This window comes from Squalius cephalus (genome assembly GCF_949319135.1).
Source record: "Squalius cephalus genome assembly, chromosome: 3".
Lineage (NCBI taxonomy): Eukaryota > Metazoa > Chordata > Actinopteri > Cypriniformes > Leuciscidae > Squalius > Squalius cephalus.
The window spans coordinates 15,594,529-15,620,505 of record NC_137124.1 but is presented as its reverse complement, the minus strand read 5'-3'; the positions used below and the strand labels follow the sequence as shown (position 1 = coordinate 15,620,505).

Sequence of the window (25,977 nt, the reverse complement as noted above, 5' to 3'; positions counted from 1 at the left end):
AAATTACCATACTAATATTAAATGCATTAATTACACAAATACATTAACCGATCTCGAATCGGTTAATTAGTAGAAGTTATTTCTCAAACACCACGTGGCGTAACTAAAGTACTATATTGCTAAACTAACGTGGTTTAAATGACAGAGGTGCGACCGATCGTGACTAGCTAGTCATTTTCTACAACGATGCATCTTACTATGAAGGTCAAGCAGTGAGTTATGTCGTTGTACAGGAAATTCACCCCTGTTTAGTTCCTAAACTCTCCTTCTGAAACACGCGATGTGCTCTGATTGGTTGGCTGGACCAGAGTGTTGTGATTGGTCAACTGCTTTGAATGTCACGTCCCTCACCATAACCACAAGTTTCAACACACTAATGCAACTCAACCAGGCCTCGTCCCCTTGTTTTGCATATATCTTGGGCAAGAGTTATTTAAATAAGTAATATTGTGACGTGTTTGTTCCTGAAAGAACACTCAAGACTATATTCAAGGCGTTTCAGGGAGTTCAGGTTTCGAAACAGTGTCTACTGTTATAGAGAATAACTCCCTTTTGGGTGTGATTGTGTACTTTGTAACTTTGCAGACCTTTTTACTCAAAACCGCAACATTGTACAAAGAAAGTTTCAAAAAAGTGTAATAGGTTCTCTTTTAAAACTGAAAATATGCTTTAAACAAAAATCCAATATTAATTTAACTTTAACAAAAATTTTAATTAAGAAACTAAAGATCAGCTAAATACTGTGCATCCCACATTGAAATGTATTAAGTCACATTAAAATGTAATGCATGTGACTGTACATAAATAATGTTTTTTAATGACTTATATATGCAATATAAGCATCATACAGTATGTACTGTAAATACTAAAATGAATATGGTACTATACACAAAAAGATTCTCATGCATTTTAGGAATATAGTCTTTTTGAAATTAGCTACTCACTCAGGTCTACCTCATGTCAATATGTACACAATTATTTTGTTTTATTTGACAAAAGAGAGCAATTTGATGGAATGATGCTTGTGTAATGTGAATTAGATATATTTGTTCCTGTTTGTCTGGTGCAGCTCTGAAGGACTCCAGCAAGCGATCCATAAACAATGACTGGAAAATCGAGCTGCCAGGGGAGTTTGAGCTTGCTGGCACCACAGTCCGCTATGTGAGGAGAGGACTGTGGGAAAAGATGTCTGCCAAGGGACCCACTAAGACTCCACTCCATCTCATGGTAAAAACATTAGGTCATAACATCCACCTTTCTCTTTCTTAGCTCTTTACCGTCTTTCACACGTTTCGTGATGCAGTGTGCTTTTAAACTCAGCGTAAAATGCCATTCACTACTCATTTTATTTCTGTAATCACATGATTATTAAGAAAGACTGTAGGACGGGACATGGTTTTATCAGGAAATTGATTGAATCATGAACATTGAATGAAAATTTTGTTTAATCACCCCTATGAAAAAGAAGTGCACTTAACTGTATTTAATGTACACTTGTAGTGTATTTTAAATCTTAAAAGGTATATCTTTTTTTTTAAATTGAAACTGCAGATGTATTTTTAAGACACTTAAGTACACTTTGTATGTCAAATGAACGCCCGGTTTCACAGATGAGGCTTAAGATAGTCCCAGATTAAAATGCATGTTTGAGTTGTCTTAACTGAAAGCAACTTGCAGTGACATCTCTTAAAATATGTCAGTGCCATTGTTTTGTCTCAAGATGCACACCAGTAATTTGTTGTTTTTTTCTAAGGCACGTTTAAAAAAGCTACTTAAATGTCCTAATTGAACTAAGGGCTAATCCTGGCTTAATCTAAACCCTGTCTGTGAATTTTAAATCATTGTTTTAATTATAGAAGCAATTATGAAACTACGTATAAAGATGTACTTAAGCAGGTCAACAAAACACTTTAAAGTTCAGATTTGCATTTAATTTAAATGTAAACTATAATATATTTTTTATTTCATTGTATCATTTAATTACAATCATTTAAATTCAGTTTGCATGCAATTACATTTCCGAAAACTTTACATTTAGTTATCACTGAAGTATATTATTTTAAAATATTATTTCGATAATAAGTTATTTTTTTTAAAGTATACTGAAGTGCACTTCTTTTTCACAAGGGTTGTTCCAAACTCGTATTTTGTTGAGTGTCAGATGGTCACTATGATCTCTATATGGAAAGAGCTGCGTGAAGCTTAATAAAAAAAAAATGTCCCCTTTTGTGTTCCATGGAAAAAATAACAGCATATGGGTTTGGAACAACATGAGGGTTAGTAAATAATGACAGAATTTTTCATTTTTGGCTGAATTGTCACTTTAAGAAAATAAATGGGGGCAATTTTGATTTCATGCTGACTGTAACTGCCATGTTCTCCATGTTTCTAGTTGATTTAAAATATAATTAAAGCATATTTGTCTTCATCATGAACGACTTCATGATTAGCACAACATGTGAATTTATATTTGGAAAACATGGCAGCCTGGCTAATCCAAAGCAAATACATAAATCAAATGGAAAACATATCAACCAAAATGTTTTGAAAGCAATAATGCAGATGTTTTTGGGATGGAGCCACAGCTAAACCTGAAGTCTTCACCTTCATTGATGTCTAGAGCTGCTTTTCCACACCATGTGTCTACACAGACTTGCAATGATTTCATCATCTCAATGCAAAAACAGCTCAATGCAGCACAGCGGAAAGAAATACAGGAAACACATATATCTTGAGACACATTTCTAGCAATTTTACACATTTCTCCAAACCAAGGTCCATGCTCTCAAAACAATTAATACAGCCATTCGTATTTTTCTTTTGTGTAATTATTATAAAAATAATTCAAAATGTTAATAGTAATCATTAGTAATTATTTTATTTATTAATTTAGTGAGTATTTTAGTAATTACTTTTTCATTTTAATCTCACCCAAACAATAACTTTCTGTATCCACTACTCATGTTGTACGCGTTTACATTTGTGCATTTGGAAGACACTTTTATCCAAAGCAACTTGCATTGGATTCAAGGTAGACTGCAAAAAATGATTTTCTTCTTCAGTATATTTGTCTTGTTTTCCATTACAAATATCTAAACATTCTTAAATCAGGATACACTTACTTGAAAAGCAAAATGACTCAGGAAAAGTCAAGATTAAAAAATATCTGCCAATGGGACCAGAGAAATAAACTTAAACTTAAATTCAGAAGGAAAACAAATTTATATATCTTATTTTGATACAGAAAACAAGACATAATATCTTAAATAATTTTGCTCTCAAGTATATGCATTAATATATCTTGATTTAAGAATGTTTAGATATTTGTTAGATATGTTTAGATATTTTTTTTTATGTTGAGTAAAAGAAGAACTGCTGCATTTTTAAGCATCATGTTTTCCTCTCTTCTGTCACTGACACGTGACATTTATATATCCTAATAATGTTGAATATATATGTCAAGTAAACAGACATGATTAATTATATTGTTGTCCATGTCCAAGACCATTTTATTTGTTATATCCATCAATTCATTCATCTATTCCTCAAACCGATCGGGAGTCCATCCCACAGACAGAAATATATTAAATTATTAAAATAATTTTTGCAGGCTGAAATTAAGTGATTTCCTCACTTGTTCCTTTTGACACCAGCATGTATTGCCAACTTGCTTCATCAAATCCAAACTATCATTTATGTTTGGACCCCGATTATTGCTGCATGCGGCTATATTTATAGATTAGCATATTACTGCTCATTATCGAATGAAACCCAGTCCTCTAATCCTCTAATTCAAGCACGTTGGTTCAGTTAATATATCCTCGAAGCTCTTTATGATGAAGAGAATAGACTTGTAATCTCCATTCCCTCACAGTCACCAAGAGTTTAAAGCAAAAAGGTTTGTTTAGTCCGGAGAGCTAGAAGGTGTCTTGAGAGAGATCTCTAATTAGTATAATGAAGCAGTGAAGCAGGCTTTAGAAAATGCTTTCCTCACAGAGGTCCTCTGGCGCACAGATGCTCCACTTCAAACGGTCAAAGTGTTTTCAGACCCATTTAGAATATTTGAGCTAAATTTCTAATGTGCCTCTGGTCAGCTTTGGAGCTTCTGATCGAGGCTTTTTGTTTGACTTTGAATAACTAAATAGATGCAAAATACTCCAAATTAGGTGAGAAGAATCTGTAGTGTTCCCAGAGCCGGATAAACCATATGAGCATTTAGGCCTTTGGGCCAATCTTGAACTGAGTGTGAATATTCACTTACAGACCTCACCATGACGTTTCAGTGGCATGTGGTGGTATGTAATTAAAACATAATTCCTTTCTTTTAATTGTTTAATGCAGTGATTTGAAATTAAATCTCACAAACCCTGTCAAAGTCATATGTACTCAATTCCAAAGGAGAAAAGAAAGAATTAAATATTTTGCATAAGGAAAATAAAGACTTTTTTGGCCATTTTTGACCAATGCGATTTTCTTTTTTTACATTTGACATTATTGAGTACATTTTGCATATGTATTTGTTGTATGCTGATTTAAATGATGGACACAGTGCAGAAAATGTGTGATTTTACTTGTGATTGTGGGGTGAAATGTGACTTGGACATGTTTTCATGAGATTTACTCACTGTATATTTTGTGCATCTGCTGTTGGCGGGCTTGTTGGGTCTTTTGAACGTACTTCTACCTGTTTGGATGTGTTCTTTTGTGTGTAGTTTCTTTCATGTCATTAGCCACTGGCTGATAAGAAGACGGCTCTTTTTGAGAGGCTGTTAACCTCCACTGTCTGCACAGTAAGTGAGGAAAATGGCCATGAGATGGATCTTGTGATAAAGTGTGCTGGAGGCCTAGTCTAGTCTTGTCCCTGGAAATGATTATGGGAATGAATGGAAGTGATCTCTCTTTCCTCATGGCATTTTGGTAGCCATTTAAAATCAGACCTTGTGCTTGTTCACAGGCCTCTAGAGATGTACTATTTGGCCAAGAGTATGCAGACACCTTCTAATGCTTTTAATTAACAGCAGTTGTTTTTCCACTTGATCCTGAAGGTGGTTTGTGGGGTTCATGGGCCAATTGCATAAACTATGTTAATCGAATAGTTCACTTAAAAATGGTTTAAAACAACTTGAGAGTGAGTAAATGATGATAGAGTTTTCATTTTTAAGTGAACTATTCCTTTAAGACTTTGTCGAAATAACTAGTCTGACCAACTTGCAGGTAACTAAGGGATAATCAGTCTTACTTTTCAGATTCAAATTAGACTAATCTACTTTTTTATTTTATTTAACTGAATTTAAGAAGTTACCCGTCTTGAAGAAAACAATTTACAACCTTGTAAGACTAGTCTTAAGCAGTTTATGCAACCGGCCACATACACTATATTGCCAAAAGTATTGGGACACCCCTCCAAATCATTGAATTCAGGTGTTCCAATCACTTACTGTACATGGCCTCAGTTTTATAAAAGCAAGCACCTAGGCACATGCAGACTGCTTCTACAAACATTTGTGAAAGAATGGGTCGCTCTCTCAGGAGATCAGTGAATTAAAGCGTGGTACCGTGATAGGTTGCCACCTGTGCAATAAGTCCATTCGTGAAATTTCCTCACTTCTAAATATTCCACGGTCAACTGTTAGTGGTATTATAACAAAGTGGAAGCAATTGGGAACAACAGCAACTCAGCCACAAAGTGGTAGGCCACATAAAATCACAGAGCAGGATCAGCGCATGCTGAGGCACACAGTGCGCAGAAGTCGCCAACTTTCTGCAGAGTCAATAGCTACAGACCTCCAAACTTCGTGTGGCCTTCAGATTAGCTCAAGAACAGTGCGTAAAGAGCTTCATGGAATGGGTTTCCATGGCCGAGCAACTGCATCCAAGCCTTACATCAATGTGCAATCAGTGCAATGCAAAGTCACCAGATCTAAATATTCACAACGAACATCCTTTCAACATGAAACCAAGAAATGAGACCTACACTTGCTGAATTTTCAGCATCATTACTCTAGTCTTCAGCCACATGATCCTTCAAAAATCATTCTGATATGCTGATTTGCTGCTAAAGAAAGACGTTTTGCTGCCTAATTCTTTGTGGTAACTGATACATTTTGTTTTTCAGATTTCTTTGATGAATAGAACGTTCAACAGCATTTATTTAATTGAAACAGAAACCTTTTGTAACATTATAAATGTCTTTAATATCACTTTTCATCAACTTAAAGCATCTTTGCTGATTAAAAGTATTACCTTGGACCAAACTGAATGTAAAAGCCTGAATGCTCTTCATCTCATTTTTCTCCCAGGTTCTGCTGTTCCACGATCAAACGTACGGGATCCACTATGAGTACACGGTTGCCCTGAACCATTCGCAGGAGAACAGCAGCGATTCAGTAAAGGAGCCAGAGCACATGCACCTGTGGACTCACAGCAGCTGGGAGGACTGCAGCATGCACTGCGGAGGAGGTCAGTGCCGGCTGTTACCCACAATCCCTCTGGGGGGTTCATTTCTTATTACTCTTTGCAGTTATTCTCGTGAGTATTATAAGCTGATCAGGAAAGTTTCCAATTCTCTTAAAGGTTTCATTAAATTCCATTTCAGCCTTGGCCTTAAGTTGTTAATGTATACGCCTGCTGCCCAGCTGTCTTTCTGCGATGCCGTGTGACTGTTATGGTCAGCACAGCTGTGTGATTATATCTAGCAGGTTAAAGCCCCAAAAATAATAATTACTGCTATGAAAAAGAGAATGAGGGAGATCTCAGACTAATTATATCAGTGCTAATTGACTCGCAAAGGAATGAAACTTGCAGAAAGAGTCATTGCAGAGACCTTGTCAGTGTAAGTCGTCACATGTGGTGGAAGTGTTATTCACTTGAGACTAAACATGTCTTCTGTACGCATAAAATAACCCGACACTGAAGCCGGTCTCATTTTCTTAGCCTGTCTGAGCGTGGCAGTTTTGCTGGTTATATTCACAAAACTGATAGCAGATGAACATTTATCTACAACAGACCGGCATGCAGTCTCATCTAAAATGGCTCCCATTTTAATGGTGATCTGCTTGTTTCTTTTATGTGGTAATTACTTTCTAAGGGCTGAACGAGAAGTGCCATTGTCTGCGAGAAGTGTTGCATCAGTTACATTTGCACACAATAACAGATGAGATAATCTGTTTCTAAAGTCATTTTTTATGTTTTACTTAAATAATGTGTGCTGCTTTGGGTTTTTTAAGGGCATTTCGTTCTCTGTGACGAATAAAAAAGCTTTAGGTTTTCAACACAAGCTGAAAATCAGATTCTGGCCTGAGAAAGCTGACACGAGATTTGCTGTGCCTGTTTTTGGAAACTTCTAGACACGTTTGTGAAATAGTTGTTGCTTCGTGGTCAACATCGTTACTTAATAATAGGAGGTAAAACTCTCTTCATAACTCATAACTTATAACTAGATGTCGTCTTAACTTGCTGTTTTAGTCCTGATTAGCAAAGTCTTCAAGGATCCCCAAGAGAATTTGGAACTGGAAAGGGCAATAAGTAAATAGCCAATGATTATCTACCCACATTCATGCAGAAAATCACAACTCTTCAACAATGCATGTCAAAGGTTTGTCTCATCTGAAAGTCTTAAGTGAGCCTTTCTTTCAGAGGAGGCCAATTTACAGATAGATGGGAGACACTAAGGACACTCTACTGTACTGGGGTGAAAGTGTGTTGCCCTGGAAACCGTTGTTAAGGGGTTGTAGGAGTGAGACCAGAAGTGTCATGCCCATTCAAACTAATGAGCCCCCTCTGATTTTTGGAGGTAAAGTGGTTGTCAAAGTTAGTATTGTAGCTTTATGTATGGTCACACACTTGAAGGTGTCATTATATTATTATTAACAATTGACCAAAACCAAGCTCAAATGAAGTTTTATCACCAGAGAATGTCAGAGATTTGTCAGACATTAGAATGGCCGCATCTGAGGCAGAAAGTGCACTGCATCATGTTTTCATCAACTTGCAGGTTACAATGTTTATTGTAGCTATGTAGGCGTTCAGTTTTTCCTGTCGTTTACATTTGGCCAAAAAGTGCTATTCACAGGCTGTATTGGCTATGATGGCAAATACCAGACTAAGACTCTCTTTTCTACTCAAATACATAAAACGCTAGCCTTTACAAACGTTGTGTTTTTTTAGTAAAGAAAACACTGTACTTATTCAAACAACCAGTTCTTTATTTACCCTTGGACTGCAAAGAACCAGAGACCGTTTCCAAAATGTGTGCAGCACTTCATTCTAAATGGAGGCGGGTGGAGCTACTGTATGAGGTTTTGGGGATCAGTTTGAGGATCTACTGGAGTTACGAAGTTTAGTCACAAGCTCTTTTTAGTATGAAGTTCTATTCAAGCTTTTGTATAAAGCAGGGTTCCTCAAATCCGGCCCTGGAGGGCCACTGTTTGACCACTCACCTATCTGCAATTTTCTAGTAACTCTGAAGACCCGGATTAGCTGGTTCAGGTGTGTTTGATTAGGGCTGGAAATAAACTCTGCAGGGCAGTGGCCCTCTAGGACCAGATTTGAGGAACCCTGGTATAAAGTATAGGGGGGAAAAAAGTAATATTAATAAGTAATGTTAATAACGTACTCGGTTACTAACGTAACCTCGGTTCTCTCTAGAAGAGGGAACGAGTACTGCGTTTTATCAAAACGCTACGGGAAAAGTCTCTTTTCACGAAACACTGAAGCAAAAAATTATCCTTTAATTTTCATATATGTAAAACGCGTTGCGGCAGCAGCAGTCAGCTATGGCGAGACGGCTTGCTCGCTCATTGGCTGCTCTGCGGCAACTGCTTAAGCCTATCGAGCGAGGCCTGAGATGACATCAGGCCAATGAGGGCGCTTCGCGCCCTCCTCGCCACTTCCCGCCGAAACGGGCGTGGCTTACCTCTATAAAAGGAGCTCGAGAAGGCTGATTCACTTGATTTTGATCGCCGAAGCGAACCAGAGTGAACCGTACGCACGGCAGAGAACGCAGTACTCGTTCCCTCTTCTAGAGAGAACCGAGGTTACGTTAGTAACCGAGTACGTTCTCTTACGAGAGTCCTCTCGTACTGCGTTTTATCAAAACGCTACGGGAACCCCTTGCAAAACGCCGTGCGTGCTGGGATAAAAACACTGATCACCGGAAGCTATTTCAGGCATACAGTGCATAATCACCAGATTGACTCACACAGAGTCAGGGAATAAGGGTGGGAGCCTTAATTCCCTATACTGTAGCGTCGTAGAATAGACATGTCCACAGACGCAAGTATAACATCACATAGACAGGGTAGGGAACCTGAACTAATGTGGAAAATGTGGGTCTTACACAGTTCTGCCCAAGATAGTCGGTAGCGCATTGCGCATGGGTTTCAGCGGTCTGACTAGACGGCTGAACAGATTACACCGACAAAAGCTTAGCCTGTAAGGCGGGAACCTCTAGGTTATAAAACCTGATAAATGTAGACGGCGAGGCCCAGCCCGCCGCCGTACATATATCCTGTAGGGAAATCCCGCTGGACCAAGCCCACGAAGAAGCAACGCTTCTCGTAGAGTGCGCTCTGACTCCCAACGGGCATGGAATGCCCTTGGCAGTATAAGCCAGCGCTATGGCGTCAACTATCCATCTGGATAGACTTTGTTTCGAAACAGCCATTCCTTTGGAACGTCCGCTAAACGAGACAAAGAGCTGCTCTGTCTGTCTGAAGACAGCAGAGCGGGACATATAAGCTCTTAAAGCCCTAACAGGGCAAAGAAAACTCGAGTCCCCTTCCTCACTCGATGCCGGCAGGGCAGCCAGGGAAATGACCTGAGCCCGAAAAGGCGTGTTGAGGGATTTCGGCACATAGCCGTGCTTAGGTTTGAGTATGACTTTAGAGTCATTAGGACCAAACTCCAAGCACGCCGGGCTCACAGAGAGCGCGTGCAGGTCGCCTATGCGCTTCACTGAAGCGAGAGCCATCAAAAACACCGTTTTGAAAGACAAATGTTTGAGGCTAATAGACTGGATAGGCTCGAAAGGGGCACCTTTCATGGCCGCCAGGACCGTAGAAAGGTCCCACATAGGGACTGAAGGAAGTCTGGGTGGATTCAGTCTCCTAGCTCCCCTGAGGAAGCGGATGACTAAATCATTCCTTCCCAGCGACTGACCCAGCGTTGAACCAGAGAACGCTGAAATAGCCGCCACATACACTTTGAGCGTGGAAGGGGATCTGCCCTCATCCAACAGCTCTTGTAGGAAAGAGAGAACCTCCGTTATCTCACATTCGAGGGGTGAAAGGCTCCGAGCTGTACACCAGCCGGAGAAAACCGACCACTTCGAAGCATAAAGCCGCTGAGTCGACGGCGCTCTAGCCTGAGTGATGGTATTCACGACTCCCTCTGCGAGACCAACGGGTATCCGTTGAGCGCCCACACATGAGGGGACCACAGTTCCGGGTGTGGGTGCCAAATCGAGCCCCCGGCCTGCGAGAGGAGATCTCTCCTCAACGGCAGTGGCCATGGAGCGATATCTGCCAACTGCATCAGAACTGGGAACCATGTCTGGTTCTCCCAGAACGGAGCTACAAGCAGCACTGGGCATTTTGTTTTCCTGACCCGTTCCAACACCTGTGGCAGGAGGGAGACGGGGGGAAAAGCGTATAACGGGCAGCGCGGCCACCTTCGGGACAGCGCGCTGTCGGTCTTTGAAAAGAACGCGGGGCAGTGCGCGTTTTCGTGGGACGCGAAAAGGTCCACCTCCGCTCTGCCGAATCTCTCCCACAACAGCCGGACTGTTTGTGGGTGTAGAGACCATTCGCCCGGGGGAACATTGTTCCTGGACAGTCTGTCTGGGCCCACATTCTGAAGCCCAGGTACATGCACTGCTCTCAGCGAGCGTAAGTTGTGCTGAGCCCATAATAGGAGGCGTTTCGCCAGCCTGTACAGGGTTATGGATTTCAGACCGCCCTGGCGATTTATGTAGGACACCACAGCCATGTTGTCCGAACGGACTATGACGTGTTCGTCCTTGATGTGGAGACAAAAACGCGTCATTGCGTTGTGCACTGCCAGCATTTCTAGGCAGTTTATGTGTTGGAGCTTTTCTCGTTCCGACCACAGGCCGAAGAACGGTCTGCCCTCAAGCAGCGCTCCCCATCCCGAGGTGGATGCGTCTGTCGACACCATCCTCACTCTCGAGGAAGTCCCCAGGCTTACACCTGATCGGTACCAGTCGTCCGCCATCCAAGGCGCCAGGGCTGAAACACAGCTCTGATCGACCTTGAGGCGTAATCGACCGGTCGCCCACGCTCTGCGCGGTACCCGCGCTTTCAACCAGAACTGCAGCGGGCGCATGCGGAGCAAGCCCAGCCGGAGAACTGACGATGCTGAGGCCATGAGACCCAGCATCCTTTGAAACTTCCTGAGCGGGGTGAAAGCGCCGCGGCGGAAAGATCTCGCCGCGCGCTGAATGAGCAACACGCGCTGTGGTGACAGCCGCGCTGTCATAGACTGTGAGTCCAGAACGACACCCAGAAACAAAATCGTTTGACTGGGGTTCAATGAACTCTTTGTCCAGTTGACTGTGATACCAAGATTCTCGAGGTGATCGAGTAAAATGGTTCTGTGCTCCACGAGCTGTGATCGTGATTGAGCTAGGATCAACCAGTCGTCCAAATAGTTCAGCACTGTATACTGGTATGTTTGACCCTCGAAGGCGAATCTCAAGTATCGCCTGTGATGTGACGCTATCTGTATTTGAAAATACGCGTCCTTCAGATCTATCGACATGAACCAGTCTTCTCGGCGAACATGCGCGAGAATTTTGCTGGTTGTGAGCATTTTGAAACTGCGTTTCACTAATACTCTGTTCAGCCATCTTAGATCCAGTATGGGTCTGATACCGCCGTCCTTTTTGGGGACTAGAAAGTATCTGCTGTATAGCCCCCCTTCGCTTAGAGCTGGGGGAACGCGCTCTATCGCCCCTTTGCTTATCAGTTTTGATATTTCGGCTCGAAGTAGGTGTGCTACTTCCAACGAAACCGTAGTTTCGACGCGCGCTATGAAGTGGGGAGGGTGTCGACAAAACTGTAGCGAGAAGCCTCTCTTTATAATGCCTAGCACCCAGTCCGAAACCCCTGGAAGCGCTGCCCATGCTTCTGCATGGCTGGCTAGGGGCTGGATACGGAGCGCGCTCTGTTCGCCGTGCGACAGAGGCGCTTCGGGGGATAAAAACATAGGCGTTATGCCTGTGGCATTTGAGGCGGGGCGCGTGCTTAATACAGCGGGCGGAACGCTCGTCCTCGACCTTACTACAGTGCTTAGCTGAGTGAGGGAGGACTGAGAAAGTCTCATAGGACTCATGTGAGCGAGTAGATGTGGGCTGGGAGCGGGCACATTTACTGCTTTGGGCGCGCTGTCTGCCTGAGCAGAGCGCGCGCTCACAGGTCTCGTTTTTACAGAGAGCCTGTGATCTGTTAGACATAGTGTTCGTGGGCACTGGGAAGCGGGCACTCTCACTATGTTGGAAGCGCAATCGACCTGAGTCGATTTTATGTGCGCGAGCCCTAAGTGTAGGGCTGTGCTTATGTGTAGTGATGGGCACTGAGGAGTGGGCATCGAGACTACATTTATAGCACCATCGGCCGTGGCCGGGCAGAATGCCTGCGCTCGACCCCGCTGCGGTGTTTAACCGAGCAAGGGAGGGCTGGGCGAGTCCCGTAGGACATATAATGGCCGTTAGTAAGTGTGGGCGCGGGAGAGCGGGCACAATTACTGCAATGAGTGCACTGTCTGCCTGAGCAGTGTGAATGCACACAGGTTTCGTCTTTACAGAAACCACAAGGCATGCAGAACATAGTGTTTGTGGGCACTAGGCAGTGGGCACGTTCACTATGTTGTGTGCGTGATCGACCCGAGTCGAATATATGAGCGCGGGCCCTGTGTGAAGGGCTGTGCTAATGTGTAGGGATGGGCACAAGCAGTGGGCATCTTCTGTACACATATAGCATCATCGGCCGTGGCCGGGACTTCGCTCATGGGCTGCAAAAACAAACACGTCTGCAGTTGCCTCTCGGGGAACAAACAGAGTGATTTGCATTCGGCGGCATAAATATTTTCTGCCGGCAGACCCGGGATTCGAACTCGGATCCCCCGCGCGAGAGCCTAATAATCTACCACTGGACCACAGTGAAGATACATAGACAAAGTCAGCGCGAGTATTATCCACACTGGCGTTTGCTTGCAGGCATGTACCACGTGCTCGTGGGCTGCGAAAACAAACACGTCTGCAGTTGCCTCTCGGGGAACAAACAGAGTGATTTGCATTCGGCGGCAAAATATTTTCTGCCGGCAGACCCGGGATTCGAACTCGGATCCCCCGCGCGAGAGTCTAATAATCTACCACTGGACCACAGTGAAGATACATAGACAAAGTCAGCGCGAGTATTATACACGAGTACACACTGGCGTTTGCTTGCAGGCATGCGAGTAAGCACGACATGCAATACTAACATTTTCAGACGCCTGAAATATGCCAGAATGTGAGAAGGGTGGATATCGCCCGGTTTCAGCGGGGCTGAAAACACTCCATTCTACTTTCGCCAGTGACGCACGGGAACCGTAGAAACGGCGTTCGGTTGCAGGCAAGCGGGTACTACGCGCTCGCTGGCTGCAAAATGCATCTCCGAAGTCGCCTTCAGGGGACTGACAGAGCGAAGCATTGGCGGCATAAAAATATATGCCGCTAGATCGGGATTTGAACTCCGGTCTCCCATGCGGAAAACCTATAATTCCGCCACTGAGCCACAGGGGGATATAGGCTTTGAATGTGAGAAGAGTGGATATCGCCCAGTTTCAGCGGGGCTGAAAACACTCCATTCTCCTTTCGCCAGTGACGCACGGGAACCGTAGAAACGGTGTTCGGTTGCAGGCAAGCGGGTACTACGCGCTCGCTGGCTGCAAAATGCATCTCTGCAGTCGCCTTCAGGGGACTGACAGAGTGAAGCATTGGCGGCAAAGGCGGCGTCAACATGTATTCTTCGGCGTTTGCTGGCAGGCAAGCGTGCTATAACAGACTCACTTGCTGCAATAATATTTCCAGTCGCCGAACAGGGAACTGAGAAATATGAGAGAAAAGAGGTGAGACCGACCAACGGTGGGACTGAGAACACTCTTTTCTCCTTCGCCGGTGAATGACGCGTGCGGAGGCAGGGTAGCTTTTCTTGTAACGTAAAGAAAAACTAATCCCGCCGTCCGCTTCCAGGAAGGGCAGTCTCGGAAGGATGCCTGGCGAGTCCTCAGAGTCACCGTAGGCAATTGGCTCGGAGTGAGGGCGTTTCGCCGTCAGCGAGCGCGAGCGCTGCATGAGAAGGCGTCTTGAAAAAGACGCAGCTCTTTTAGGGGTGAGTGTTGCAGCGAACACACACACACACACAGAAAACAGAGCAATATAGCAATAAAGGATATAGGCGTCGGAAAGCGCAGCAGGTACGGCTGTAGAAGGCGGCGTTGGCCAGCGGCTTCGAGGGCTCGTCCCGCTGAAGTGCTTGCTTCGAACGACGCTTGCTTCCGTGATCCAGCGATGCGTGCGCTTCGCTGAAGAGATTCAAATCAAGTGAATCAGCCTTCTCGAGCTCCTTTTATAGAGGTAAGCCACGCCCGTTTCGGCGGGAAGTGGCGAGGAGGGCGCGAAGCGCCCTCATTGGCCTGATGTCATCTCAGGCCTCGCTCGATAGGCTTAAGCAGTTGCCGCAGAGCAGCCAATGAGCGAGCAAGCCGTCTCGCCATAGCTGACTGCTGCTGCCGCAACGCGTTTTACATATATGAAAATTAAAGGATAATTTTTTGCTTCAGTGTTTCGTGAAAAGAGACTTTTCCCGTAGCGTTTTGATAAAACGCAGTACGAGAGGACTCTCGTAAGAGAACCGGTATTTTTTCTAATCTAACTAATGGAACACAAGAACAGAAATGTTAAAATACTGAATCTGCTTTGAGTAAACCGATTGATTTGTTTGTTTGTTTTTTTAAGCCCTGTTCTGTTCTTTTTACATTTTTTTAGTATTAAATGAAATATACACTAATGCTCAAAAGTTTGGGGTTGGTTTTTCAATGTTTTTGAAAGAAGTCTGTACGCTTTCTAAGGCTGCATTATTTGATCAAAAATACAGTAAAATACAGTAATATTGTGAAATATAATTACAATTTAAAAGAACTGTTTTCTATTTGAATATTTTTTTAAATGTAATTTATTTGTGACTCAAAGCTGAATTTGCAGCATCATTACTTCAGTCTTCAGTGTCACATGATCCTTCAGAAATCATTCTAATATGCTGATTTTCTACACAAGAATAATTTCACTTTTTTTTTAATTGAAAACAGTTGTGCGGCTTTATATTTTTGTTGAAACCGTGATACTTTTTTTCAGAATCCTTTGAATATAAAGTTCAAAAGAACAGCATTTATTTGAAATGGAAATCTTTTGTAACATTAATGGCTTTACTGTTGTCAGCTTTGGTTCCTGAAGAGACGAAACAGGATCTAAGTGCAGCAGTCTTTATTTAGAAATAACTCAAATCTTCACAAAACAGAGTCTCAGGAACAGAAACAAGATCAGGAATAGAACAAACATCTTAACAAAACATTGCCCTGAACGACACACGGGGCTTAAATAGACAGAACAATCCAATCAAAGAAATTTGAAACACCTGTGACAACTAAATCAAACCATTTGTAACCTAGGAGACTAACAGGCAGGGAACCGGAGGATGACAGGACTGATTAACAGAGCAAGAAAACCAACCTATACAGACATGAACAGAACAGAAAAGGATATTAAAAGCAAACTCTAAACACGACCAAACTCGAAACATGACAACTGTCACTTTTGACCAATTTAATGCATTCTTGCTTAATAAAAATGTGGATAAAAAAAACCGTATTGACTCCAAACTTTTGAATGGTATAATGTAAGTATATTTGTAGTCAATATTCCACTCAACTCCATCTTTCAGAAGAGTTTGGTTAGCATGTTGCTAAGCTTCCATCAATCATGATTCTATAATGAGAATAAAAATTGTTAGTTTGTAATTAGATTTTTATATCAGCATTGTTCATTGTTAAAAGACATTCAACGGTGACTTTTTTTGCAGTGGGCTCATTACGGTACATTGTAGGATTGACTTGTCCATGAATGATACATGACATGTGATGCTGCCTTACAACAGGAACAGGCTTTGCATCTGGGACACCCATATGATGCCTAAAATGCTGACTAGGTACTAGGCAGCACACTTTTTGGAACAGAACTGGTCTCTCTTTTTCTTAGGCTGCCCTTCTCCGCTCGCTGCTCTGAGGAATTAATCTCTGTTTCTGACTGCTCGTGGTTTTTCTTGGCAAACGTAGAACAACACAAAATTAATGACATGGCTAATCCTACAGTCTGGCATGCCGCCACCCTCTGAAGCAACAACAACATTAAGAATTCACAGCAAATTAAACGTCCCGAGCAAATTCAGTGCAGAGTTGGTGCTTCCCCCAGCTGCTAATTTGGTCTTGACCAAACACCCCCGACTCCATAGATGACCACTAGGAATAACCTCGTATTGTTATATCTAATTAGAAATGTTTTGTTCTGCAAATACCTAAAATCAGACATGGCTGGTTGGGAGGTCAGAGTGGACCAGACAGGATCAGATGGTATGAAGGCGCTCGCACGTGCCAGAGAAAACACTGTTTCTCCTGTTGTGGTTAAACACCCCCAGTACAGAGTTACTGCAGTGCCCTCGACGCAATCCAAACATTAACATCCTTAGTGGATTGTTTGTAAACTCGTGCAGGCGTCTCAAAGCGGCCATAAAGACAATTATTATTATATAACCATGCTTTTTTTTCTTTTAGGAAAGTTTGACCAGTTGCTTATGACATCTAAATCAACTGCTATAGACAGTTGTGGCTCTAAAATCTGATTAGATGGAGTATTAATGTAGAATGTGATCTAGTTTACGGTGTATAATATTATAAAAAAATATTATTAGTGCATACTATTTATTTTATTGTTATTTTTAAATGTAATTGTTTATTAAGTATTATTTATTTATTTTTTATTATTGTTAGGTTATTAGTTATAATTAGTTATTAGTTATAAATAGTAAAATATAAAATAGATAACCGTCACGTTCATGTCTTGTCTAGTTCATAGTTTCATTGTCATGTTCTGTTTAGTTTAGTTTAGTTTAGTTTAGTTTAGTTTAGTTTAGTTTAGTTTAGTTTAGTTTAGTTTAGTTTAGTTTAGTTTAGTTTCCCTGTCACCTTTTGCCTGAGTTCTCGTTCGTATTTTTTTGGTCATGGTTTCTGATTGAGTTCTGCACCTGTTTCTTGTTCCGTTGATCATTCGTTCTGTGTATTTAAGCCCTCAGTTATTTCTGTTCATGGTTCGGTGTCATCAATGTTAATGTGTAGTGTGTTTTTCTTTATTCTTGGTGTCTATTAAAAGTATCTAACGTTCATTCTGCATTATGCATCATTCTTATCTTTTGGATTAAGCCAATCGTGACAATCACATTCCTGTAGTTCAAACAGTAGAGCATGACACCAGCAAAGCCAAGATCATGGGTTTTTGATTCTTAGGGAATGCATGAACTAAAAAACACATTTATCTTCAGTGCAATGTAAGTCACTTTGGATAAAAGTATCTGCCAAATGCAATAATGTAAATGTGGAGAGTTATTAATAAAGATATTATTAATGTTATTGCATATTTTAATTTTATACATTTATTTGTTAAACATTATTTAAAATGATTTATTAAAGCTAGTTTACTGTGTGAGATATTATTAAAATAATATTAAATACTATTTATATATTATTAATTTATTAAATCTAATTATTTATTAAACATTGGTGTTTTTATTAGAACTATAATTGAATGTTGCATTAATGTAGAACGTACAGTCATAAGTGTGGGTACATTAGCTACGCATTTACAGTGAGAGTTATTGTTAAAAATAATTGATTGTTTTTATTATATTTACCGTGATCAAGGCATGACTGACACATTGCCTCTTGTATCAAATTTCTTTAATTTTCAAGACATGCATTATAAAAATAAGTACTCAAAGTCATTTACAATTGTATTGTAAACCCCGAGTGACTGTTTTTTCTTTTTCTTTTAAATTGTCTAAGAAAATGTTTTGTTTTGTTTCAGGAGAGAGAAGGACTGTGGTGTCATGCATGAAAATCGTTAACAAGACCATGACTCAAGTAAACGACAGCTACTGTCAAGTGCAGAACAGACCTTCACCTCAAATCCGCTCATGCAACATCCACCCCTGCCAATACAGGTACCGGCTACACCAAAGCTACACCAAAATAGAGCATTTTACCTGATGTGTGTGTGAACTGTGCATTTTTGTGCTGTCAGCTTACACAAAACAAGAGCCTGAGTTTTGGAGCAGAGCCTGGGTCTCCTCTTTTTTTCTGGATTCAACAAACAAATTGTGGATAATGTTCTCAACAAATCCACACAGGACAAAAGACATCCAAACATAATACGAAACCTATTCTGTTGCCGTCATCTCTATACAGATGAAAGCCGTGACAAACTTGAGTAATGATCCTTGAGGAAGAACATGCATCAGAGAAATGATTCTTGGCAATTAACCGTACTGCTTTTCAAATGATATACATTTGTCCCGGGAATACGTATCCTCTCATTAAACTCAAGAATCAGTATTTTACTCTCTCTCTCTCTCTCTCTCTCTCTCGTTCGCTCGCTGGTCAGTTTATTAAAAGTTTTACCTTTTCTTTTGATGCAATTGAATCTTTAAATGGCAATTGCAGATTATTGTTTCAGATTGTAATCAGATTCAGATTGCTCTGATTCTAAAAAGCTATTTCTTTATCTGTAGCTTTTCAAGGTGCATATATGTCTCACATTATACACTTTAGAGGAGATGTGATGAAACATATTGATGTGAAGTTGTTAATTCAATGCAGGCCTGTTCACACCAAGAATGATAAATATATTGATAACTATAAAAGCATCCAGACCAACGGACGATAATGTTACGTTTATTCTAAGCTCGTGCTTCAGGGTATAAATTTCAATATTTTTATTGTTTATGAGCTGGAAAAAAATGTGATTCCAACAATATTGTTCCTCTATGCCGCTACTGTTACAGTTTTGTTGTGGACTGTGAGTTATGGGTTATGGTTATAGTTATCGCTCTTGATGTAAATGGATCTTAATTCAGTATTTAAATAATGTAAAAATATATAAAAAGTTGTCAGCTGGGTTTTTGCATCTTCTGAGGAAAATGTAAAAAAACGATTTCTCAGTGGTTGCTAGGTGGATGCTTATTTGTCCATTCTGAGCTGTAGATATGGCACATGTGGCATTTTTTCCCCACTCCACCAGATGTAAGTGTCACTTAGAAAAGTAATTGCACACCTCTTTTTCTGTCTATAACTCCAAAATTGGTTTTGGTGCTTGTAAGAATGAGATCTAATTGAGTGTTGGACAGAACAGCTTTCTGTAGGTTTCCAGATGTCTCGCTGTCATCTTTCATCGTTGTTTAAGCAGTTTATAAAGACAGCTCTGTTTTCATTCTCTTTTTCATCTGTTGAGATTTTCTGCATATAAATCACAAGTTCATTTCATGACCATGTGACAATAAAGATAATCATCTGTTATATTCAGTCATACTGCAAACTGATGCTTAAATCATCTATATTTTATTATGTTCCCTGATTAAAGGATTTGGTAAATTGTAGCGAATGGTGTGGGGGGTTTTATTCGTCATGTTACAGAAGTAATGTGTAAAGGGTTGTACAGGGTTGCAATTGGCTTCACTCATTGACTTTAAGTACTTGTATCAGTGTCTTCTCTACCTTTTCTGTCCCTCTCAGGTGGGTCACTGGCGCTTGGACGCAGTGTTCATTAACCTGCGGTAAAGGCTTGCAGCAGAGGGAAGTTGGCTGCGTGTATCAGCTGCAAAATGGCACATACATTCCCACCAGAGACCTGTACTGTATCAGCTCCAAACCAGCTGGCGTACAACACTGCGAGGGACGCCACTGCCTCACCGTGTGGGAGGCCTCCGAATGGTCCAAGGTTTGAGCTCAAGTCAGCAGAAATTATTTAAATACCACATCATGGACAACAGGATTGTGCTCTTGCTTTTGTGAAAACATTTGATCTACCATTTAAACATATTTTAAGAGGCCCTTTCACTTATAAAGAAATGTTTAAGTAGGTGAAATGTTCAGAAATGTGGGTGGCCCTTTATAAAACAGGGTGGGCAAAGCATACAGTATGAAAACTACACACCAAATTACCAAGAAAAAATATAACTCAGCACAGTTTCAAGTTCAAAGTTTCAAAACAGAAAACAACAACTTTTCACAAATAATTTCCACAAACAAGTTCTGTTGCTGCTTTAAGTATAATCAAATTGGCTGTACAAGTAATTTCAACTTAACTTATATTAAAACTGACTTAAAAAAATCAAACTGAATCTCATATTACTTATTAAAGAAAGTTGAAATTGCTTAAATTATTTTTATGAGTTGAAGTATTGTAAATGTTGCTATGAATAATTGATCAGATTTTTTTTACATTAAAACATTAAAATGGCTCTTCCTTTTTCTATCAAGTATGTCAGTATAAATATTATATGAATTTATGTTTAGAATTTTTTAACTATGAACATTGAGAATTTTTGTACTTAGCTTTACGTGTACTCCTGCAATATTAGTCTGAGACGACGGAATTTCTGGTTAAAAACATGTCTCTGTCAGTTCGCATTAAAGGAATCACCCGGATTCATTCTAGCATTGGTTTCTTTCAGCATTTGTGTGCTGCATTTTAAGAATGCTGCTAAAGATGTAGAGCAGGAACACAATGGTCAAAAACGCCAGTCTAGCGCATGTTTACTTGGAATAACAATAGAAAAGCGGTGCAATAGAATTCAGAAATGCATTCTGTATGAACGGCTCCTTATGATGTTAGAATGAGCACATATAAAGCCCCTTTCATGAGACACATCTTGTATCATTGGACTTTAATGTTTTCTGAGGTCACCTGAAATGTGCTTATTCTGTGGGGCTTTGTCCTGGCCTATGGAGGGCACTGTGGTCGTTTTTCAGCCTCTGCATTTCATTTCGGATCTTCATGTTGTTGATATTGTAAGCACTTCATTAGAGTGGATTCAGTCAGTGGAGAGAAGCACTAGCGAGACTCCACAGGATATCTGTTTTAATGACCAGCACTCTTCCCATCTCTTGCTTATGTCTTAATTTATTTCTTTGCACCCAATTGCTCACTTATTTTCCTCATGTTATACTCTGACTCGCTGAATTCTCCTTGTCTTCGTTTGTCCCAGTGTTCCTCTGAATGTGGTCGTGGAAGCAGAAAGCGGACAGTGATCTGCACCAATCCTCAGGGTCTCTGTGATCCCGTGTCTCGTCCCACAGAGGAGGAGATGTGTGAGGATCACTCCAAATGTTACGAGTGGAAAAACGGTGAATGGTCTAAGGTAGGGTGAGCAAACAGTCAGAAGTCGATATAGAAATGAAATTTTAAAAGTCTGGGTCAGAGTTTTTTTTTTTTTTTTATTCAGCAAGGATGCATTAAACTATTTAAAAGTGACAGTAAAAACATGTATAATGTTACAAAATATTTCTAAATGAAAAACTTTCTATTAATCAAAAAATCAAAATCATTGAGCAGCACAACTGTTTTCAATGTTGATAATAATAAGAAATGTTTCTTGAGTAGCAAATCCACATATTAAAATAATTTCAGAAAGGATCATGTGACACTGAAGACTGGAGCAATGATGCTAACAATTCAGCTTTGCTGTCACAAAGAATCACTTAAAAGATGTATCCAAAATAACAATGTTGTCACCTAGTACACTAAAAAAAATTAAAAACAAAATTGATTTAAACAGTTTTGCAGCTCAAATAATGCGCACGTTTTAGCAGGGACTTCTAGAAACATAAGCTTCACATTTCTAAGCACATGCTTTTTTTTAAACAAAAATGAGGGATGAATTAATTTATATAATTATATATATATATATATATATATATATATATATATATATATATATATATACATACACAGTTGTGTTCAGAATTAATAATACCCCTGGTAAATATGATCAAAAATGGCTGTAAAAAATAAATCTGCATCGTTTATCCTTTTGATCTTTCATTCAAAAAATTGGCAAAAATCATTGAAGTAAAATAATTGAAAGTGGGGGGAAATCACATTATGAAATAAACGTTTTTCTCCAAAACATGTTGGCCACAATTATTGGTACCTCTAGAATTTTTTATTAATAAAATATCTCTGAAATATATTCCCATTAATATGTACTGCACCTTTTTTTTAGCACACAAGGGTGACTAGGAACATGAAATTGTCCAGCTATGACTTCTTGTTTCACAGGAGTTTAAATATAAGGAAACACAAAGGCCAAATTCCCTTCCATCATCCAAAAATCATCCATCACAATGAGTAAAACCAAAGAATATAGTTCTGATGTGCATCAAAAGATTGTTGAGCATCACAAAATAGAAAGTGGCTGTAATAAAATAGCTAAAGAATAGAAAATCCCCATTTTGACCATCAGGGCAATAATTAAGAAGTTATAATAAACTAAAGATGTTACGAATCTGCCAGGAACAGGACGTGTGTCTATATTGTCTTAATGGACGGTGAGGATGAAAGTTTGAGTGTCCAAAGACTCTTCAATTATCACAGATGGAGAATTGCAGAGATTAGTTGAGTCTTGGGGTCAGAAAGCCTATTAAAAAAATTTTTTCAAACAACCCCTACATCACCACATGTTGTTTGGGAGGTTTTCAAGCAAAATGCTCCTCGCTCATCCAAAAACAAACTCCAGCATATTCAGTTGTCAGACACGGCTGGATCTTCAAACGGCACAGGGTTCTATGGTCAGATGAAACTAAAAAAAGAGCTTTTTGGCAGCAAACACGCTAGATGGGTTTGGTACACACAAGGATAAAAAGTACCCCATGTGTACAATTTAATATACCATTGGATCTTTAATGTTGTGGGCATTTTTTTCTGCTGGAGGTCCTGGACTTCTTATTCAGATACATGGCATCGTGGATTCTATCAAATATCAACAGATAAAAAATCTAAAACTGACGCCTTCTGCTAGAAATCTTATAATGGGCCAAAATGTGTTAGGGAGCACAAAATGAAGCTTCTGCCATGACCGTCCCAGTTCCTGACCTGATGAGTGGAGTGAAATGAAGAGAGGAAGCACCAACATGGATCTGGGAATCTGCAGGATCTGGAGAGATTCTGTATGGAGGAATGGTCTCTGATCTCTCGTCAGGTGTTCTCCAAACTCATCAGGCATTATAGGAGAATACTCAGAGCAGTTATCTTGGCAAAAGGGGATTGCAAAAAGGTATTTAATAAAAGGGTACCAATAATTGAGGCCAACATGTTTTGGAGAAAAACGTTTATTTTATAGTGTGATTTCCCCCCCACTTTCAATTCTTTTACTTAAATGAAAGGTTAGATTTTTGCAAATTTTTTGAATGAAAGATCGAAAGGATAAACGATGCAGATTTATTTTTTACAGCCATTTTTGGTCATATTTACCAGGGGTATGATTAATTCTGAGCATGACTGTGTATATATATATATATATATATATATATATATATATATATAAACAATATATTTTTTTTTTCTACAAACTTGATGAACAGTTGAGCTTAACTTGTGCTGAACCCGAAGTATTCCTCTTCATAACGCATTCTGCATGTGTCCAGAGATCTTCAGCTGAATCAGTGTTTGTTGCATTGTCACATGTGATGCATTTGGGCTGTCACTGGTTACCTTGTGTCAACCCCAGTGGAGCTGACTGCTGCGGCCCAGGGTCGGCATCATGCCTATAAAGCAGCATCTGTCTCGTTCCCTCTTTCTCCTGAGGTTGGCGTTCCTCAGTAATGAGCTCTTGCCATCTCAGTGCAGACACACCATTATCATAGTGCTGCTGCTTATGGCTCAAGTGCACAGGGTGGAAGTAAACTTTTGTCGTAGGATATTTGGGAATAATGCTCATCCAATTTGTGTTTTTCCTTAGCCAATATTGATATAGGGTCGTTGATGGTCAATATAAGACTGTTTACACTAGAAGATGTAGATACTGAAATGTAAACTAAGGGTAATAGTTATAGTCTGCTATGAGTGATCAATTGATCTATGAGTGAAATGTGTGAAATCTGCTATGAGTGAAAATTTATCAACCAGATTCCAGGTGCAAATTTATGCATAAAAAAAATAAAAATAATAATAAAATATATATATTTTTTGCTTCAAGCAGCAATTATCAGGGTCAAGCACTGGAATGGCAGCAAGTGTTTTGCTTTTATTTGACTTCACAGATTTTTGATCAATTGGAGGTTCTGGGGACCATGCATGCTTGTTTTCAAGATGTAAAGCATTGACAAGATACAACATTAAAGCTACACCATCATTTACATTTGTTATCAAGTTTGTTTATTTATGTTGTTTATTGGAGAATAGGGAATTAAATTCTCTTTGGACATTCAGGTTTAGGTGAAGGAGAATAGCAAATAAACTGTTTCTGATATCATTAAAAATGACAGACAGGTAATATAACAGAACTTGATATATTATAAACTCGTTTACACTTGTACATTTTATATGCGTTTTTACCCTATACCTATTTAATTAAAAATGTCATAACTTGCTATTCCTCTGATATGCACACACAATGCCAATGACGTACATTATTTTTAAATTGCATTTTGCAGTCTGCATTTATTTGATAAAAAAAAAAAACTTTTTAACCGTTCTATCCTGTGCCGAAGTGGCTCGGCCAGTATGGTTTCATTTTCCACTGTGGGGTTGTTAACGGAGCTCTTTGGAATGTAATACAAATGCGTCAGTCGTTGCCTTGGTAACGCTAGAGTTTACAGACGATATGAGATGTAAATAGTGACCGCCTTATGGTTGTTTATTATTATCTTGCATAAACTTCTCTCAAATAGCACGCTTTGCCAGCTTCAGAGAAACTGGTAGCCAGGCATCTGACAAGTGACCAATCCTGAGTGGCGACGTCACTACACACATTCTACCAGCACACTTCCGGGCTGAGAATGGTTTATAATCGTGCTGTGCCGAACCAAGTTCAAGTGGAAATTACCGTAACCGTTCCTTACCATTCTAAGAACGATCGGGCCGGTGGTGGAATATTGGCTAATGCTGAAATGTGTTGTTTTGCTGCTTAACATTTTTGTGGACACTGATATATCTTTTTTCTATTTTGTTCAATTTAATGCATCCTTACTGCATACAAATATTAATTTCTTTAAAAAAAAATGCTTCTGACCGCAAACTTAAATGGTAGTGTATGCAAGGCAGCACTACAGACAATCGTATTCAGTTCACCCTCTGTTCAAGGGCTGTCACAAGCCAATGAACAACCGAGGACCGAAATCAAGTTCCATGTCATGTTCAGTTAGCTATTTCACTCATAAATATGGTACAATATGGTAATAAAGTCAGTTGTAATTTCCATTTCGTGCTAACTAAAGTTTAATTTTTAGATGCATGCTCGGTGTTCATTTTTGTAGCAATGTTACATTGCCCTGGATGACTTTCAAGACTCAACAACAAATTGGAGCTTCTGGATGTGTTGTAGGTTCCTGTTTGGGGTTTATGTTTCCCTCTGAGCTTCACCTTACCATCGTCCCCCATCAGAGGCCACAGATGTTGAAGTTGTTTGAGATGGAAGCTTGCTGAGACATTTGAAGGTTGTGCCTCATAAGGATTATGTTTCAGACTGAGGGTCTGCGGTTGGGCAGAATGGTGGGATTGATTTTTGGTGAAGGTGCGAGTGTCTGATCTCAACTTCACACCTAAGATTAATTTTGCATTAAATGTTTCTTTTGCATTTTATCAATGCCTAAAAAAAT

At 40.1% G+C, this 25,977-nt stretch overlaps 1 protein-coding gene across 2 annotated transcripts in view; it reads left to right on the top strand.

Annotated features, from left to right (window-relative positions):
• adamts17 (ADAM metallopeptidase with thrombospondin type 1 motif, 17) overlaps positions 1-25,977 on the top strand; it is a 123,332-nt gene that overhangs the window by 86,550 nt on the left and 10,805 nt on the right. Inside the window, exons 17-21 of one of the 2 annotated variants that reach the window (XM_079866514.1) lie at positions 1,070-1,227; positions 6,300-6,459; positions 18,191-18,326; positions 19,894-20,098; positions 21,369-21,521. In XM_079866514.1, the coding sequence (XP_079722640.1) occupies positions 1,070-1,227; positions 6,300-6,459; positions 18,191-18,326; positions 19,894-20,098; positions 21,369-21,521 (812 nt within the window). The remainder of the gene's footprint in view (positions 1-1,069; positions 1,228-6,299; positions 6,460-18,190; positions 18,327-19,893; positions 20,099-21,368; positions 21,522-25,977) is intronic. The other variant, XM_079866515.1, reaches the window with a different exon arrangement.